At 35.9% G+C, this 21,661-nt stretch overlaps 1 protein-coding gene across 43 annotated transcripts in view; it reads left to right on the forward strand.

Annotated features, from left to right (window-relative positions):
- The first annotated feature begins 2,496 nt into the window (after positions 1-2,496).
- The window catches only part of LOC6565802 (sodium channel protein para), a 62,804-nt gene continuing 43,639 nt past the window's right edge, over positions 2,497-21,661 (forward strand). For 36 of the 43 annotated variants that reach the window (XM_043216122.1, XM_043216124.1, XM_043216128.1 and 33 more), the window contains exons 1-7: positions 2,497-2,890; positions 5,279-5,367; positions 5,513-5,703; positions 13,889-14,044; positions 14,202-14,407; positions 18,644-18,772; positions 21,506-21,597. In XM_043216122.1, coding sequence (XP_043072057.1) covers positions 5,554-5,703; positions 13,889-14,044; positions 14,202-14,407; positions 18,644-18,772; positions 21,506-21,597 — 733 coding nt within the window. In that variant the 5' untranslated portion in view covers positions 2,497-2,890; positions 5,279-5,367; positions 5,513-5,553. Of the gene's footprint in view, positions 2,891-5,278; positions 5,368-5,512; positions 5,704-8,908; positions 8,942-13,888; positions 14,045-14,201; positions 14,408-18,643; positions 18,773-21,505; positions 21,598-21,661 lie in introns of all 43 variants that reach the window. The other 7 variants (XM_043216140.1, XM_043216153.1, XM_043216150.1 and 4 more) reach the window with 2 other exon arrangements.

Raw genomic sequence — 21,661 nt, forward strand, 5'->3', positions numbered from 1 at the left:
TCTTGCGCAAAACAATACACAAGCGTCTCCTATTTTTTTCTTCCAGTGTGCAATAATCACATTTTACTTTGATTGCCCAGCAATTTTCGATTCCGTAACGATTTCAACAGATTACTTTCGTATATATGTAGATTGTACATACATATTGATGTACTCACTCTCACATTTACATACATATCTTAACTTGTTTCTGTGATTTGCATAATTTCGAGAAAATCACAGCTGCATAATGCTCCGCTTTTCCAACGAATTTATCAATTATTTATACTTGAAACGAATTTTCAAATGAAGTCATAGTTACACCATATATTCGGATATATTCTCAGCAATTTAAAATACTCGTAATTTATGTAGACATATTTTGACAAAATATTCCAAATATTCAATTTGAAATCCTTGCAAAGAATGGCTATGTAAATATTATTTGAATACAATTTATATTTTTTTTTTCATATTGACCTGAGCAATAAGGAAATTTATTTGATCAACATGTTCTAAGGAACTGTAACTTTTTCTTAGAAGCCCAGCTAATAATTGTCAGTTATAAATTGTGAGTTATAAATTGTGCCTTATGGGTCAATATAGTTTCTCATTCGCCTTTTTTGTTGAGCAGTTTTGAAAGCATAAATAAATAGAATATATGTATAGAAAATGTGGACATTTTCGGCTGTGATTAGTTTAGGAAGTGTCCAATTGATGACAGTGCAATAAAATGCAATGGAAAATCGGATCAGCAGGTCATAATGATTTGTGATAATGGCTGTGCTATTTTTATAGGACATAACTTGTAATGGGCCGTTGGTTGCGGCTGCCAGAATGGTTAAGGCCCAGTCAGACTGGTGCCAACTGTGTTTCAACTTCGGCCAATGTGGTTAGCTCTCATTCGCATATTGTTGTTGTTGTGGTTGTTGTTGTTGCTGATGTTGCTGATTTTGTTGCTGCGGCGAGTCGCGGCGAAAGCTGCCCACCAATTTGATGACCTAAAAATAGAATAAAAGTCAAATCGCTAAGGCATGCGGCGAACAGCAACATCGACGGCGACAGCGACAGCGACGGCGACGACAAAGTAGCACAACAAAACTTGTGTTGACAACGAGTAAACGGACAAAACGAGCTCGCGAAGTGGGGCCTCGTGCACTCATCAGACGAGTGGCGCAGGCCACACGAGAGCGAGGCGAGAGAACGCGAACGGTATTCCCATTTGCAGCGAGCATTTGCTGCAGCCTTCTGCGAGCGGGGTTTTGGATTGGTGGCAGAATAAAAGAAGCAAGAAGCAAGTGGGTTGGGGCTGCATGGAGCTGACTGCTATCTAACGGCTTTTGTTAGTTGATGGTTTTTGCATTGCGGCTTTGCAAAATAGAAAACAACACTTGAAAATACTTTGTTGAAAAGCAGAAGTTATAACATATCTGCCTTGTTAAATGAATAGTGAAAGCGACTCTCCCTCTCTCACTCACTCACTCACTCACTGACTCTCACTCACTCACACACACACACACTCTCTTTGTTTCGCTATGTCTGAGCTCTGTTCTCTGGCTTGTGCGGTGAGTGCTTCTCCCTGACTGGTTTCCTTAGAATTTGGTGTTGGCTGCGTTTTTCACGTGCGCGCGAAAGTATGCTACAATAATCAGCTTGACGCTCGAAAGTTGCATAAACATAAACAACAAAACAGTGCCTGCTGTTTAGACTATCTTTTTTTTTTGTGACTTTTTTCAAGTGAATTGTGCTACATATTTCGTGCTTGTATACGTCATACATACATACATATAAATTGAATAAACATGTATTTCACACACTAAAACTCACAAGTGCCGCAAGTATCCAAATAACGAACTAAACAAAAAACATACAAATCAAATCAATTAACTGTTCCAAAAAGCAAGCAAGCAGCAATAAATTAAAAGTAAAAGCAACTAAAATAATCAGCAGCGCCAGCAGCAGCAAGAACAACAAGAACAACAATCAATCAATCGATAGCATTACAAACAAAGAGCGCAGCAGCAAAACAGCAACAACAGCAACAACACGAACAACAACAATAACTTAATTCAACTAAAAACCAAGCCACACAAAAACACACACACACAAATGCGCCGGCTATAGGGCACACACACACACACACACTCACACACACACACAAATTGGAAACACGCACATGCATATTGTTTTGCGCTACTTCAACGGCTCCTGTTACGGCTACGGCAACGGTTGTTCGTCTTGCCACTTGTCACCTCGACGTCTTTGGCGTCCTTGTCGCTTACCCCATTCCCATACCACCCATACCACCCATACTCATGTTCATATTTATATTGCTGTCGCAGGCGACGCTGGCTAAAACTTGAAAATTGAAAACAGCGCTGGGAACCAACAAACACACAAGAAACTAATAAAAAAATAATACAAAATAAAATAAAACAAATAAATAAATAAAAACAAAAGACAAAAAAAAGCGCGTTCGCATCGCCCAAAACAAAAAAACAAAAAAAAAAAAAAACAAAATAAGCAAAAAAAAACACACACAAAGCTAAAAAAAAAATTGTTACAACGCGCCGCGCCGTCATCCTTCAGATCCATTAGTGCCGCCATCTGCTGCATGTAGGTGTGCGTGTTGATGCCCATCAATGTCTAAGCCACAGCAACAGCAACAACAACAGCCGCAGAAACAACAATACCTACCACAACAACAACAACAACAACAGCTACAATAGTTAACAGCATAACTGCAGCAAAATTTGAGGCAGCTTTTGCAACCAGCAACTACAGCAAAGCACCAGCAAAAAACCGAAAAACCAACCAACCAACCAACCAATCAATCAACTAGCAAAATCAACAATAGACGTAGCAGCAGTAAGAACAACACAGACACAACATCGATTGACATCGATTAACGGTAAGTTCAAGCAATAAAATATATATATTAAGTTCAGTTCACTGTTGGAGTTGGCATTGGGATTGGGATTGGGATTGAAAATTGCGTCCTGATTGCAATGATTTCCAGCAGCAGCTAATTGCTGGCCTTGATTATGTCACTAATGAGACAAGTAGCTGCAAATGCTAAGACACTTGGCTAACACTTGCTGCCTACCACACACACACACACACATGCACACATGAACACATTGTTCATTTTTCTTAGGTTTTTTTTTTTTTTTTGTGGCCTAGTGCACAACCTTTTGGTGGCTTTTGGAGGGCAAACTTGAGGCATCGTCACTGGCAACGGAAACGGGCCAATACATGCGCCACATAGCGTTCAGTTTCGTTAAGAAAAATACCAAAATAATTGTATCTTCGAGATACAAGATTGTGGAACAGCAAGCAAGAAGCGACGAGCAGACCGAGAGTGACACAGGATATGTTCTCCTGGCGCAGGCGCTTCACGCACAACGGACACACACACTCTCTCACTGTCTCACTCTCTCGCTCTCTCGCTCTCTCTGTCTCTATCTCTCCCTTTCTCTCTGTTTCTCTCTCTCCCGCTGTCTCTCTCTCAGTTTTGACAGTCTTGTTCACATGTATATGTACAATTCATTGACTAACAACATGCGAACATTGTTCAGCAGATGTTCTTATGCATATGTGTGTGTGTGTGTGTGTTTTCATACAATTTTTTTTCTCGTTTTATAAAATATATTTATTATGCTAGGTGCTTAATCAATTATTAATAATTCGATATTGAATTTGGGCGAATTTCATTTTACTCACACAAATGGAAACGCAGCATTTCATTTTTATAGCATACTTTTGTGCGCACCATGCGTGTTTCTGCATGTCTACATGTGTATGTGCGTGTGTGTGTGTGTGTACGTGTGTGCGTATGTGTGTGAGTGCATGCATTTTGCGGCTTCAGCTTTGTAAAGTTTCATCTCCATCATTCTGTAGCTGAAGCTGCAAAGGCTTTAGTCAATGGCTAAGTCGCACAGAAGGCAGCGCTTTATTTGCTTCAAATTCTACAATCGAATTATTTAATTTGCCTGAATTCAGAATTTGTTCCATTCATACACACACACACAAGCATGCACGTATGTATATATATATACATATACATATATGTATATACATAAATTCATGTAAGTTGGGTATCTGTGTGAGTTGCGTACATAAAAACACGTCGAAATATCGAACTGACCTACTTTCGTGCTCGATACACACACACATACACACACACAGGCATGCTTATATGTATGTGTATATGCTGAGACTACGCCAAAAAGGCAGCGCACACATATTGCCACTGGGCAAGAGTGCTTTGACCTTAGCGGTCAGAGGCTGCTTACATAAGCCGAGCGCACTATCGAAATCGAAAATGAAATAAAATTCGAGACTCTTCGAATGCTGATTGTTATCGAGTCGATACTTTTTTCAATTTGGCTAGTTTTTTTTAGGATTTGATATTTGCTGCAATTTACATTTTTAAAGGGCACCCAAATTACGTAAATTTCTGTTCATTTTTACGTAAGCCAACTAATGTGCTAAATTGTTAAAGGATATAAACAACAAGACTGAATAGCTATCATAGGCAACGAATCATTGAGTAAGGAAATCAGTTGATAGCTGCTATTGGAGCTAAACGATATAGTTGTCCAATATTGGTAGTTTGTTGTCACTCAGTTAGAAAATAATAACATCCTACAATAGACTGAGGAATTTGCGCACAGACGATATGAATATAAAACATACCAGATTATAAATTGCTCTTATTACAATTAATATAATAATTTAAAAGTGCTTTTAATGCAAGTGTGTTTTTGTAAATAATATTTTAATCCCGTTTGCAAATTGTATTTAAACATTCACATGAAATTCATTTTACAAAGTGAATCATTAAATGTGACGCAGAATATATGGCAGACTCTTAACAAAAAGATAAAATACCACTAGATTAATTGACCCAATTATTTTTCATTATATACATACATAGCCGAGTGTAAGTTCTATCCATACAATCATCCTAGAAATCGTGTGATATGTTATAAATGATTCACAATATGTACAAATATTTGTAATTACTTACTGACAAACGCGTGTTTGTATTATTTTTTTTGTATTTTTATTGAAATTGATTGAATGCATTCCATTTAACGGAAATTGGCGCTGTCACTAATCCAATTAAGCAACTGACTCGTGGCGTAATTGAAGCGAATGGGTTCAATGTGCCTGTACAACGTGAACTGATCTATTGTAAACATTGAAAATACAAATGAAAATTTATAAATATCTGCTACTTACTAACAATTGATGGCTAATTAATATTTTATTGTGTTTATTTGATTATTTGCAGCATCGTGCTAAGCGGCGGGCGCTACTCGATCATGGCGCCTCGGATATAGTTGTAGCTTTAATGTAGCAGGCGACATCCATGTGCCTCATGTGAGTATGAGCATGGGGTGCTGTGTCAACTGGAACTGGATGTTATCGTAATCGTTGTATTTGTGTGTCTCTCTGTGTGTGTGTGTGCGTGTGCGTGTGTGCGTGTGTACGTGGGTGTATGTGATTGTGACTGTAACATTTGCAGGCCTTGGAAATCTAAGGCTCTCATCGTTGGCCGCATAGACAATGACAGAAGATTCCGACTCGATATCTGAGGAAGAACGCAGTTTGTTCCGTCCCTTTACCCGCGAATCATTGGTGCAAATTGAACAACGCATTGCCGCTGAACATGAAAAGCAAAAGGAGCTGGAAAGAAAGAGAGCCGAGGGAGAGGTGGTAATTATTTCTAGCTGAATGTTGTAAATTAATATACTGCATTCGTATACGTATTATGTGATATTCTGTGTCTCTTCTATCTAATCTACAATCTATGTTTAATTATAACTATGTATACTTATAAATATAACTATAACTATGACTATTTGGCTATAGCTATTGCGATCTAACATTTCGATTAACCATTTAACATTTCAAATTAATGACAATCGATACTTATCGATTACCGATTAAATTAAAACGCTCATATGCGCTTTTGTTCGTGCTTAAACGTCTATTGAATATGTACCTTAAATAGCTATTCAAAACATATACCCATATTCCCACATATCTCTACTAATACTTAACTACTGCTAATACAACTACTTCAACTAAGTACTAATATTACTAGCTACTAACCTATTCGTAAGCCCAATGCCAAGTAATACTCCAGTACCAACCAGCCATCAGTTAAAAACCAATGAATTCCTACCTTCTACACAATTTTCCTTATATACAAGGGTAAACTTAACCCAAAACATCTATCAGTACTATCTCTCTATCTATCTATCTATCTATCTATTGATCTATCTATTTATCTACCATCCATTTTGTGTCTATACAAAATAACTCCTTTTGAAAAACGGTTGTAGCTCTTTCATCGTTTTATTTTTGAAAAAACCCCCCAAGATTAGTTGAGCCTGCAGTGCAAAAAAATTAAACTAAACAACAAATCTCGCTATTACGCTCTCCTATATATTTGACTATATATATATATATATCATATGCCACACACATGCATCAATCATGAGAATCCATCAATCCCACCCTGTAAATCATCGACATAAGCATCTCTATATATGTAAATAAATAAATCCGAAATATCTCATTTCGCTGCTTCAAAGCATATAAGAAACCAAATCTATTATCACCATCCATCTAAAGTGCTTGTCTATTTGTGCTGGAAGCCGGCTCTTCACATTATCAATGAACCCTGGTTCTTAAATAGGGGCACTACATACATACATTCTTGACTTTCTGCGCACTCTCGTATTTCTTGTATCTCCTACCAACTTTAACTAGTCGAATTTTCAACTTTCCATTTTCTGTTGAAGCAGCTGCATTGCTTAAGAAACTCTTTTCAAACTATTCAAACCCCTTATCGTACTTAAATACAATACCAATTAGAAATCACACAGTGTTATCCTCCCCTTTCCACATCCATTTGGGTTTGTCTTGAAATTTTCTGTGCGTACTAGTCTGTACTACATTACTTATGTCTATGGTAATTGTTTTCTTATTATGATTTGAACAAAATTCAAAAAGCAATCAAATTCAATAAATGTATTGTTCCTTTATTTTTGTTGTCGTCGTATTTCGTATGTATTTTTGTATCTCACAATTTCCAATTCGTAACTATGCGTATCCTAAATCGTATTATTATCCATATTATAAAAGAAACACGTTTCCTGCCATAATCGTTGTATGTTTGTTTGTTTGTTCGATTGTTTGTTTCATTGTTTAACACTATTGAGATTAAGAAATCTGTATTCTAACTATTGGCTTCGTAATGTGTTCTAATCGTGTATATATATCGTAATTGACATTTTCATTTCAATTTGTGTACTATTTTGTTTTCATTTTAAATGTATGTGTTTGAAACGCAGCAATTTGTTTATTGTCTAAGGCAAAAAGTTATTTCGTTTCTTATTATTTTTGTGGTTTTGATTTCATTCTTTCAATTCTCTTTTCTTTTCTTTTCTTTTCTTAACTCGATGAATCACTGTCCTTGGTCCTGTGTGTGTTGCTCAGCACCTCACACTGTTACTCGCAAAGCCCACGACTGTCTCGTTGTGTAAATACTTAAACTAAAAGTTCAAGCCATTTAATGCGTACGGTACCATTAACCATCCCACCAGTTCCAATACCAGTTCCAATACCAATACCCACACCAATAACAATTCCAGTACCAGACCATCGACCATTAACCATTGTCAACCACATAAATGTGTATTTTTGTAGTTGCGACTCATATTTAGTAAATAAAAGCATAAAACTTCAATCGATTTGAATTATACTTATAAATAACCATAAATAATAAATATAAAAAGTATCATAGTGAAAATTACATGAAGAACAAAAAAAGACAAAAATATATAACACTTGGCAGCCACTCGGCAGCTGCATACAATGACATCAACTCAACAGGGCTTCAATTCCATCGCTGTACAATGAATTCTTTGACAAAACTAAAAATAAAATAGTTATTTGCTTAATCTAAGCGCTCTCTAACACTGCCTCTCCCCCACCCCGTCCCCCCCTCTCTCTCTCTCTCGTTACTTTCATGATTTCGCTCTGCCTCGCTCCGTACAAAAGTAGACACTCGAAATTACTAGCATTAGTATATCATTACACATATGTTTGTGTATTAGCAAAGCAACAAATCTCATGAGCGCACCAAGTCTCCGACATCAATATCAAAGTCAACCGCAACAAAAAAACAAGAAAAGCATAAGCAAAAAACAACAACAATAGCAAACTGTAAACTGTAAACTGTTTATACAAATTTTCTGTACAACACACATGTCCTTCGAATCTCTATCTGTTTTCCCTCGCTCTGTCCATCTGTCCATCTGCTCATTTGTCTCTATCTCTCTCTCTCTCTCTCTCTCTCTCTCTGTTATCAGCCTCTCAGTTCAAATGCAACTCTGTTGCACTCACACGAACATAAACACAATCAAAATGAACACAGCGAGGCTACCATATATGTAGAGCATAGATCGAGATCATAAGAGAACAAGAAACAATTAAATAGAAATATTGCCAAACCTTACGTATCAAATCTTGCCGAATGCTAAACGTTTCACATACATATAAATATATTTTCTACTTTTCTTTTCGTGTACTTTTTCATTTTTATTTACAACTTTTTCTCTACTTTTAATGCTCCCAACGAAACTTTGCGCGCTGCTGTCTGGAAAACGAAAACCAAAATAAACAATAAACGATAATCAACAAAAACAAAAAACAAAAAAAAATAAAATTACAAATCATTCAAATGATGCAACGCAATAATTCAATAAACATAATTAACAATTCGGCGCTTGTTTTTCGCTAAAAACTACAATTTTTACAATTTTTTCCCCTAACTTTTACTTAATACCCAAAAAAAAAAAAAAAAACAACAATGCCCTAAACCAAATACCAAATTCAAATCTTCTTTCAGCCGCAATATGGTCGCAAGAAAAAACAAAAAGAAGTAAGATTTTCCACAGAACTTTTAGTCTAAAACACAAAACGAATAACGAACCTCCCTTAACTGCCAAGCACAAGTACAAACAAGAAAAAAAAAAAAACAGAAACAAAAATCAACAAAAATGTTACAAAAAAATACTTTGAAAATTTAAAAAAGCTTTTAATTTTTTTTGCATTTTATTTGGAACTTTATTGCCAAAATTTGTTCTTAGAAGCATATTTTTTGTTTTTATGTAATTGCTTCAATATTTACTATATTCGTATAAATATTCGTATTTGTATTTGTATTCGTATTCGTATTCGTATTCGTATTCGTAATCGTAATCCTATTCGTAATTCTATTCGTGTTCGTATATTGGTTTGCGTACTCTATTAAAATGTATAGCTCCCTGTATAAATTAGTCGAGTTTGACACGATCTTATCAGCAATCTATCTTAACTATACTTTTTTGCTTTCAAATATCTTACTAGTATATGTATACTCTCTCCATATATACGTATATATAGCCAAAGTGCAGCTCTTATTTAACTTTGCAACTAAGCATTTTATTTATCCTATTCATATGATTTAACAATGCTTCCGATTTGATTTGCCACCCAACTAAAGTTATGCTAAATACAACTGTTCTTTGAATACTGTCCAACAAGCTGGCAACAATCGTGGCCAAAAAGCTTTGTGAAATCTCAGGCAGATATTAATCCTTAATAAAAAAGGAACAACAAGTGTGCAGTTTGAATGTAAATTATTTATTCATTTATATGTCTGTGAGTACTTTATGGACTGTAGTCTAAATACGAGTGAAAGTTTTTAATCACATGCGATTTCTATTAATATCTTAAAAAAGAGGAGAAAGTAATAACTAATTTGTTGGCCCAAAAATAGGTTTATGACTTTATATTGAAAGTGTAAATCAATACATGTTTAACGATATCTTTGCAAGTCTGAGGCTAAAACAAGCGTAGAAACACAAAGAAAGTTAAAGTTAGTTAGGCCATCAAATTTGTTGCACATCTTGTTGAACAGTGTTGAACAGAGCGCAAAGCTTCCAAGTCTTGCCCTTTTATGGCTTATTGGCCAATACTGCCAACCGTCTCCAGCCTGCAGCATCCAGTCTCTTTTATCCTACCATTTCTGCCCATTGGCCGAGTGCCGGTAATGCGCTTATGAGTAAATGCCTCAAAGGATTTGCAGTGAGGCACAATTAAAGCGCCTTATAAGAGCATGTACATACATCGTATCTGCAAAAGCCATATGTGTGAGCTCAGTAAGTTTCTAACTTAAATACTCGTATGGAAAAGTCCTTGTACAGTATTAGCTACAATTTGCTCCTATATATATAGTAATTATGTATGTGTGTGTGCTGCCTGTTTTCGCGTCTACAATTACGAATCTCCTTTTGATAATACTCGTCTATGCTAATCACTAAATATGTATGTATGTATATCCGCTAAGCTAACTATTCCATATAATTTTTAAATATTTTTTTGTTGTGTGTTGTGTGCGTCTGCTCCTGTGTGCGTGTGTGTGCTTGCTTGATATTGATTAGTGTAGCATATATAGGTCCGAACATATGTAGATGCATTGTATGTACATATATACATATATACACATACATTTGTGTATGTGTGTGTGAGTGTTTAGGGCTAGCCGATTGATCAGTCGATTGTTTCTTTTGACCATACTATGCAGATGTCTGATGATTTATGCGTGCGTGCAATTGCAAAATTTATGGACAAAGAAAAGAGTATACGAAATTTAGCATTGCCGCCAATTGAACGTACACATTTAATGGGATAGTACACCCGTTTATAAGTGCATACCACTACAATACTATACTCAAAATATAAAACCAAATAATACTATACAAATCAAACTGTATCGTGACTTATGTATGACTCATCGAGCCAGTGCCAGTGCCGTGGTCTTGCTCGTGCTCGTGGCGCCTGTAAGTGTGTAAATGGAAATGAGAAGTAAGTGCCCAGCCAATGACTATGACAACAACAACAACAATAACAGCAACAACAACAACAACAATAACAAGAACATTAGCAAAAGCAACAATAACAATATATATATATATATGTATATATATATTTTTAACAGCCATAAACTTCGGTCAACGAAACGAAGCTAATGCGCAGCTTTTGACCAAGTATTTATTTTGTTTTCTAATTTCGTTAAATACTCTGCATATAAATTAGTTAATCAATTCCGTGGTCCGTTCGTGTATATGCATGAAGGTTCCTATATATCGAAAACAGGTACAACAGCCTTTCGAGTGCAATTGAAATGAACAAATTTGTTGACGGAACTTATTTTGATTTGGCGATTACGAATCCTTAGTATATACTTACTAAGCTATTTACTGCCTTACTTACTGACTTTTAAAGATATGCAGGGCATCCACCAGTCGAGCACTGTTGACTAAAGTATTTGACATTGTTTGATCATTTTTAAGTGACTAAGCTGCGCATTAAGTGCAGCCATTAATCGCCTAGCATTTTAGACGAAAACCATTTAATAGGCAATTTGTGTTAAGTTGTTTATAATTTGTAGCTGCTTGCTCTTCTACTGCTCGTACTTATAATTATCGGTACGAGTACATACTTAATGATAAATAAATACATACTTAACAATAAAATGAATCAGTCTTTAGTTGGTCTCATGTAGCAACTAGCAAATAGAACCAAATTAGCCTCCAATTATGCGTGTGCCTGAGTGTCTGAATATGTGCAACATCTCTGCTAATGCATGTATTGTGTTCTTATCTATACAATTGTATGTACTACATGCATATCTGAATTCTACGTTTATATTTATATTTAATAATCATAAGATGGGCCATTTAATAATCTTTGTTAAGATAACATCATCTTGTGAGTTTTGGATAACTCAGGGATTTTCTATTTAATACGCTAATATTGACAATGTTCATCACGTTCACATTTTATTCAAAATCACTCGAAATGTGCAAAAATATAAAATATATAATAAGGCGTAATATAGTTTCCATTTCCATTTCCGGTTCAGTTTCGATTCCAGTTTCACATACAGCTGGTGTTCCAGTTCCAGTCGTTGCATGCGTCATAAATTGTATATGGAAGCAATGCTGGCCAGCAAGAACAGACATGTCCGGTTGAAATCACCATATTGCCTGTGTATGTGTATGTGTGTGTGCTTGTGTGTTTTTGTGTGACTCTGTTTTGTGGTTTGCCTTTTATTAGTTTAAATATAGACTTGACTTGGCATGTTTAAAAGGCAGCCGCTCCCCCAGGCAGCCCCTCTTAGCCACAGTCTTGACTGCGACAACAGCTGCTATATGGCTATATGGTCATAGCTTAAAGCTTCTGCCTCATTCCTGGGCCTCATTCGTTGTCGCAATTGCGTCAACACACAAACACAAATACAGCTACACACACATACATATACATATATACCCTCAATCTAATTGTCACGCCAAGCAAACAAGCAAGGAAAATAACTATTATGGAATTTTTTTTTAGCGCCGCTTGACTCAATGTGTGTGTGATTGTGTGTGTGTGTGTGTGTGTGTGTGCGAGTGTGTGTATATGTTTTATTTTATTTTTTTGTGTGTGAGTGTGTGTGTTTGTATAGCAACTCGAACAATTTCATGACGATGACGTTCGACTTTTTACTTTACTTTTGCTTTTGGCATTGCATGTCCATGTCCATGCCCATGGAAAGTAAAAACCAACTACAATGCTAGTTATTTCATACTTCGATACACGCACACACATACAAACACAATCAGTCCTGGTAGCTGTGTGTGTGTGTGTGTGTGTTTGTGCCCGCGTTTCCTCGAAATCGATAGACGTGTCGTGGCGGCCAGCTATGGGACCCAAATATTGTCCCCCATACAAAATGCATGACAGGGCAATTAAAGTTGCCCAAAGCATCGTATGAAAAATAATCATCGTCATACAGAATATACAAATCGAAAATCAAAAATCTGATATAGTCATAGTCATTTCAAAAATGGAATTGTATAAGATTTCTTTTTGGATATTGTTATGGCGTTGTGCGGCGAGCGTGTGTGTTTGTGTGTGTGTGTGTGTGTGAGTTAGTGTATATATCGAAGCACATATATATGTATATATAAATTCCTTTTTAGCTAGTCCTATGCACGTGCACAAAGTAATTAACTCTTCTTACAAGCTTTGTAAATACCTACACAAGCACTTAACAACACTGGTTAACCAACACAGTTTTGCATGCAATCCTTTTTAACTACGTATCACATTGTTCGAAATACGCTTTTATTTGGTTTTAGCGAATTTGTTTCCCGATAACAAATATTATAAGCATATTAATTTTAACTGAGATCTGATAAGTATATAATCTACATAAATTGGTCCATGTCCCAACTGGCTTTTATCTTTAGCATAGCAGCCCAGTCCACTAATTAAATTATCTGCTCTGCAACACAATCTCTGTGCTATACTGTCACACCCAAAAAGTGCCTACACCATATTATATCTGAAAAAAAAACAAACAAAGAAATCTGCGACTTTCTCGTCACTGAGTGTGCTAAGCAAAATTAAAAACCATAACGATATTCTCAAATGTTCAAAATTACGTCTCGAAAATTATATTTTAAGTTTTTCTTTGATTGTCTTTTATGTTGTAATAATCTGTAATAATCTAGTGTGCCTACCTACCACCTACTACCTACTACTTACGACTTGCTAACTTGAATGGACAAAACTACAAATCTATGTTATATTTGTACATGCATATTGTTTTATATATATATATGTATATATATGTATATGTATATGTATATATATATATATATGTACGCATATATGTACTAATGACCATCTGAGACGTGTATAACGGTTATGCTAATATGTGTATGCGCAATTCTTTGTTCTTTGTATCCATGAACGCCACATCGTGTGAACGTGTTGAACGTGCCACGAACGATAGATCCGATATGATGACGAGGACGAGGATGAAGGTCCACAACCGGATCCTACACTTGAACAGGGTGTGCCAATACCTGTTCGATTGCAGGGCAGCTTCCCGCCGGAGTTGGCCTCCACTCCTCTCGAGGATATCGATCCATTCTACAGCAATATACTGGTAAGTGACCAACGATCCAACGATCACTCTGCTCATTAACCATCTAATCTAATTATGATCTAATCGGATTTGCTATCATATTGAAAACATATTCAAATTATCGATTTGGTTGTATTCAATCCCAATCCAATCTCTCCAAATGTATCTCGTTTTGCAGACATTCGTAGTTGTAAGCAAGGGAAAAGATATTTTTCGCTTTTCTGCATCAAAAGCAATGTGGCTGCTCGATCCATTCAATCCGATACGTCGTGTGGCCATTTACATTTTAGTGCATCCATTATTTTCGTTATTTATCATTACCACCATTCTCGTGAACTGCATATTGATGATAATGCCGACAACGCCCACGGTCGAGTCCACTGAGTAAGTATTGTTCACTAGAAACTAGACTAACTAGCGAGATGGCCCAGCATCTATATATCCACTTAGTATTTGCGAGTACATTTATACATACATACATACATACATATACATATATATATAAATATATATGTATGTATTTATGTACGAAACATGTATTCGCTTTACTGGGTGTATTACAATTATTTACTTTGCGATATACAAACATACTATTTGGGCAACCTTTAGATAAAATTGATTTGATTTACAGTTCTTCAATTTATTACTTTATACCCATTTTGTTTCGTTTTTCCAACTGAACTTTAAGTTGAAACTTAATAAAACTAATAAATTTATATGTATATGTAACTATATATATGCTATATAATCGATATATTTACGTACTACTACTACTTATATCAAATGTAAACTTTTTCAATATTGATGCAGACGTATATTTAGGTCAAACATAAACTTTCTTTCAACTATATTTTACAACCAGACAATGCAAAAAACAACAAAAAAAACTCAAAACCAAATCGAACAAACAACAACAAACCAAAGTAATGATAACGATAACGATTATAATAAAATTAATATTCACATTTTTGAAAGCGCCTGCAAGGTAAAGATCGTTTAGAAATGCTTATTAATGCCAGGAATTTGTACATACAAAATATAAATATATAAAAATCAAAAAATCAAAGAAATATCAAAAATCCATTTGAGTAAATAAACATTGTGTAGTAGTTGAAAGTTCATTGCTATGAAATTCATTTGGCCAGCAAGCAGTGCAGATCAGCATTCGCTGTGTGCCGCGCTCAACAGCTTTTGTATGCCGCACAAAACCTGTTGAAATCTGCTGACTGACCTGTATTCTGTAAATCAACATTCTGTTTGTATAATATTCAAATTGTCCACAACCAATAAATCGAATTTAAAGCAAAAAATTCCAGCAAAAAAAAAAGAAAACAAAAAATAATAAAAATACTTAAATAAAATATTAAGCTTAGACACATTTTTTGCAACATTTCGATGCCTCTCATTGTAAATTGCCGTAATCGAAACGCATTTAGTACCGGGGCGCTCTTTACTATCGAATTGTAGTCAACCTAACTAATTACTTGTAACTAAATATGTAATTGCATACATACTCGAACTGGCTAATTCATTGGCCAGCCACCTGGTTTTGGTTTGTTCACGTTTCGTATAAAGCGATAATTAATTCATCAAATTGAATTCGATCACATTTTAATTAAAGTTTCTAGTACAAATCCTTGTTGTAGCTTTAATATCATAAGTAGCACAAAGTACCAATAACATACGTTAAATTTTAAGTAGTTTAAGCATATAAGTATCGATAATATCCCTTACCAGTAATTTCAGTATCCTCCGACCCATTTAACTATTAATTACACATGTACGAGTATATATGTAATAGATAGATTTGTAGCATAACAGACTAGATCCATTAAATAGCTTCATATACATACATATATAGACCATATATTCTGTATAATTATTAGAAATATGTAAATCCAAATTTGATACATTTTTGTTAGTAAAACAATTGGGGATTTGGCCAATTGATTAATGCTAAAAGCAGTGCCTGTCGCGATTGTATTTATGTATTTATTTATGTACCTGCAGGCACTGCAATAGGCAAGCAATTATTAGAAATCAATAGTTTCTAGATTATAATTATAGATTGAAATTATTAGTTTCATATGTAGCAATACTTACACAACTACACATAAATGCCTAGTAGACCAAAATCTCCTATATACATATAGATTTCGCTCTAGAATCTCGTCGGTAGTCAAATAAAAAAAAAAAACCCTTCAGCTCGCTCTCTCTCTCAAAATTGTAAAGTCAATAAATTTGAACATCAAATTGCGTTTCGATTTATCTAGATGTATATAAAAGTACAATATATAGCTAGAACAGCAGGTAGACAAGACCGTATAATCGTATAATACTCTCACTGTTCGAAGTACATGTATTTTTAGCAGTAACTGTACATAGCTCATGTACTTACTTGTAAAATCTTGTAAAAAAGTAGCTAAAACAAAATAAAAAAAGAAAAAAAAAAACAAAACGAGCAAAATGCTTAAAAAAAAAATAGCAAGAAGCGAATAAAGAAGCAACAAAAGTGAAAAGAGTTACGTCATTTTTTTAGCTGATATCAAAATTGTTGTCGCAGATTTGGTATCAGAATTGAGCACCCTAACAAATAACAGTGCGTAAACACAAATGAATATATATGAATATGTGTGTGTGTGTGTGTGTGCGTGTGTATGTGTAAAAGTGCAAGTGGTTGTGTCACTTGAACTTGGGACGCTTCGTCTACGTCTCTGTGTTCATTTCCATCTCCGTTTTGGCCAAGTTCTATGGAACTCTGTTAACAACGGCGACTGCGCTTAGCCCAAAATGGCACAGCTGCTGCCGCATAAGTTGAGACACGCAGACACACACAGGGCGTAGGTGTAACAGAGAGAGTGAAAGAGAGAGAGAGGGAGAGAAAGAAAGAGTAAGATTGAGGAAGAGATAAAGGTACAGCAAGAGAGAGGCAGAGAAAGAGAGAGAGAGAGAGAGAGAAAGTGAGAGAGAGTACCTATCTAAGCATTTTGGCAGTCGCATCTGTGTGACTCTGGTCCCACTGTGCTGCGGATGCTACGGATGCTGCGGCGGTTGGGGGCAGCACTTGTGAACGCCCAGAAAGACATAATACCTGCAATTAAAACGCAACTCAAGTGTCCTTCACAGGCATTGGGGCCTAGGTCAAACGCATTCGCAATCCACAGCCAGCGACTTTGAACTAGTTGCAGCTGCAGCTTGGGTATTGCAACGCCAAGCAACTGGACGCCTGCCTGCCTGCCTGCCAGCCTCTCTGGCTGTCTGTTTGTCTGTCTGTGTGTCTATCTGTGTGTGTATCCGTGTGTCTGTGTGCCTGCCTGTCTGTCACTTGCAAGTCGATTTAAATCAGTCAAATGACTAACCAAGATGCAGAAGAGCAGATGTCACACACACAAACACACACACACACACGCACACACAAAGACCTGACTTAGCTGGAATTTAGGCCGAAGGTCGCCCTATTGATCTGAACGCCCACATCAACTGGGCAGCAGCAGCATCCGTTGCAGCATCAAAAGTGTCTGCGGTCCTTTATCAAGTACTCATTAACAATTATTGACATTGACAATTGGGACGAGAGCGTGGAACGACTGTCCATCTATCTGCATCTCAAGTGCTTTCAATTAACAATTGTGAGCCGCTTTTGATCTTTCAATATATTCATACACCACACGTTTTCTGGCATTATTGTGCTTTATGCAACAGCATTATGCAACACTGGCTTTAGTACATGTTATCGACGGGAGTATTTGAGGTCGAAACGCATTTTGTGAATCGGAGAACCTTAGATAGGTCGTTGAGCACTCGAAATAAGTTTCAAATAAGTTTATAAAGCGAAGGGTTAAGCTAACAATTAAGATATAATCATAAGCATAAATAAGTCAAGGTTATTAACCAATCATAATTATGAGCGGTTAGCGATACTACTCTTTTTATCAATTGGAACAGTGCAGCAGAAATCTATTCCTATTCTCCTATGCATTTTCTTGGTTTTTCTTGTGTTGTTACCTTTTATTATCAATTATTTCTTGTATACCCTTGCAGGGGAGATAATAAGTATTATATATATTTATATCTACATAGCCAGCTTAGAATGCCATTTCCATTTCTTTATGTATATGTAAGTTTCAACTATTTTTAATGTTGACTGTTACTACCGATATATATGAATATATTCTTATTACAATTATGTATTCTTCCCAATTATTTATAAATTGAACATTTATTAAACATACATTCCCGAAAATAGCACAGTTAAAAGACAGTGTTACCCATAATCGATGTTATCGATAAAGAAATCGATAGTTTTGCAATCTTACTATAAAAACCATGAAGTTATATTTATGTAATTTTGTTTGCAATTTTCGATCTAACGTTTGTGAAGCTTGTGAATACCTGCAAGGGTATTTAATCAACGGCTTGCCGTTCATAGATTGACTTTCTTGTTTTACAAAGAAATTATCTTGCTTTAAATACCCATAAGCAGGCAGAAAGTGTACTTAAGATAACTCGTACTCCCGATACATATTTAATTTGACAAGCAATGAAAAAAAAAAACAAAAAACAAATCAAAAAAAAAAGGAGATGAAAAAAAAATGCATTCGAAATTCAATTCGTTTTTAGGGTGATATTCACCGGAATCTACACATTTGAATCAGCTGTTAAAGTGATGGCACGAGGTTTCATTTTATGCCCGTTTACGTATCTTAGAGATGCATGGAATTGGCTGGACTTCGTAGTAATAGCTTTAGCGTGAGTTATATTATTAACTATTATCTATCAATTATTAATTAACTAACTAATCACTGATCACCATCAATAAATACTCACATATCCACAAATATATCCAATTATATATCGCTAACTGTCATTCGATCATCATACATGTACTCATCTATACTCGTATATGTATTCGACATCGTTTCGTTTTCGATTTTGTGTTTCGTATCGTATCTTATCGTATCGTAAACGCCTCTTATTCTATGATACTTAACTGTTATACACGCCAGTTAATTGTCTATCAATCATTAATTTATTTAATTTTAATATGCGTTTCGTTTTTGAGTTTTTTTTTCTGTTTTTTTTTTAGCCATTTAATAAATACAACTGTAGTTAATACATATCGTATTTTAATTAACTAGCAGCCCATTAAAAAAGAAATACAATCAATTCAATGGAAACTTTTTTCAAAAGTTGTCATGAATTCTCTTGACAAATTAGACATATTTATTGCCAAATACTTATGTATTTCATTTAAAAAAAAGGAACCACAATATTGATTTAATGTGCGTGTGTGTGTGTGTGGTTGATATTCACAGTCATGGCTGGATGGACATTCAATGAAATGAATATATTTCTATTGCATTTAATCAGCGAATTCATGGGACAATTGAGCGCTACATTTTTATTTATATTTTATAATGCGGGCAAACGCAAACACACACACACACACACACACACACACACACACACACACACACACACACACACACATAGACAAGTAACATGAGAAAATGTCACGATGAGAACAACAGCAACAAGGGCAACCACACATTAACAATAATAACACGTATGGCAAAGGTAGCAGCTAAAATTATACATCCGCCATGTGAGCCACGGGGCGGCAAAAAGTCGCGTTAGTTGAGCGTTTTTATTGATTTCTTTTGTGCCGTTACTAATGACGTGCCCAGCCACTCACAACACACACACACACACACACAGCAATCAAATTTGTGTTCTATGATTATTTTCAATACCATATAAACACACGAAAACACACACACACACACACACACACACCTACACAGAGAGTCGTAAACAAATTTTTGGCTTTTTTATTTGGTCATGCAAGATATTATTATTTCATTTTTTTGTGTGTGCTCTTTTGTGTTTTTTTGTTTTTGTTTTTGTTGTTGCTGTTGTTGTTGTTTGGTTTTCTCTTTGTGTTTGTTTCGTTTCTTTGTGAGAGTTTCATTTCATTGGTTTTTGCTCCATTTTAACCATTTATCGGGCGTCCTTTGTCTGGGTGGCGTCAGGTTGCCTCCCGAGGCGCGTTACTGGCTTGGGTTGCATGGGGCACCACTTCGAGGTTACTGTAACGGGGTTTGGCTATTCGTGCAGCGCATTTCGCTTGGCGCCGCACAGACGCGCAGCCTTGGAACACACAACCACCTCCCCTCTCCACTCTCCCCACCCTATAAACCAGCACACCACCAACGAACACAGCAACACAACAGAAAGTTTAAAGCGCAGCACTTGGATATCAAAGCGAGCGACTTGAAAATGTTGAAATGTTGTAGAAAGAAAGGAAAAGAGAAGAAGAAAAAGAAAAAGAAAAGAAAGGCACGAAATACTGTTAAACTGACTAAACAGGTAGAGTATGCATACCACTTAGAGATAATACAAGTACAAGTACAAGCACAGGCACAAGTACAAGCAGACATTTATTGCTTGGGCAAACAGTTTAGAGGCCAGCCCAATTAGATGGCAAATTTACACGCAATACCACAAGGTACATGTATGTATATGTATATATATATATATGTACGCGTGTGTGTGTGTGTGTCACTGTATTTATATTGCGTTTAAATCGATAAATATTCATGAAATATAAATGGATGGTTGTTGGCTGCAGAAGTAACGTGAAATACCCAAAGGATGACAGCATACAGCACGACAGGGCAAACAACTCAAGCAAATGGACATTACCAGGCCACACCGATAAGCTCTGCTCTCTCTATCTCTCTGTGTGTGTGTGTGTGTGTTGTTGTTATAAAAATATTTATGCACGCAGACAAGTGTACTATGGAAATAGCACACTCCCACACCACACACACAGATAAGCAATTGATGTGACAGCAAGCAGCAGCAACAGCAGCAGGAGCTGCACCTGCCCCAGGTGTGACTTGAACTTAGCTCTCGACAGCTTGTGGCGCATTTTCGTAATGAATCATTTATCTAGGGGGGTGGTGGGTGATTGGTGGTATGCGCGGTAACTGGCCAAACCCATTTGTAACATTCACACTCTCATTCGCATTCTCAGTTTCAGCTCTCTATCTTATTGACTCTATACACACACACACACACACCAACACATACAAATCGAATTCGAACTCGTTTTCGTTTTCTTTACTCACATAACTGATTTTTTAGCTAAAAAACATTTATAATTTCATTACTCTATTGCTCAACAACAACAAACTCAGAAAGCAAGCTTCTCTGTAACTCTAAAATACTTACATTTGTAATTACTAACGACTGCAAACATAATCGTACCAATCTATTTTTACATACCTAGATCAATAATAGCATTATATGTAATTACCAATACTTAATGACATTTCATGTGTATGTATATTTGCTTTTGTCATCGTTAATATAACAACTACAACATTTGCCGACTACTGCAACAACAACAACAACTATAACAACAACAACAACAACTACTACTACTACAATAATGACCTTTACTTGGATCGTGCACAGTTATGTGACCATGGGTATAGATTTAGGTAATCTTGCAGCCTTGAGAACGTTTAGGGTGCTACGTGCGCTTAAAACCGTAGCCATTGTTCCAGGTATGAGCTTTGCTTTGATTATTATATACTGTCTTATACTGTCTTATAAACTGTTGTACAGCTG

This window comes from Drosophila grimshawi, unplaced genomic scaffold (assembly GCF_018153295.1).
Source record: "Drosophila grimshawi isolate 15287-2541.00 unplaced genomic scaffold, ASM1815329v1 contig_848, whole genome shotgun sequence".
NCBI lineage: Eukaryota > Metazoa > Arthropoda > Insecta > Diptera > Drosophilidae > Drosophila > Drosophila grimshawi.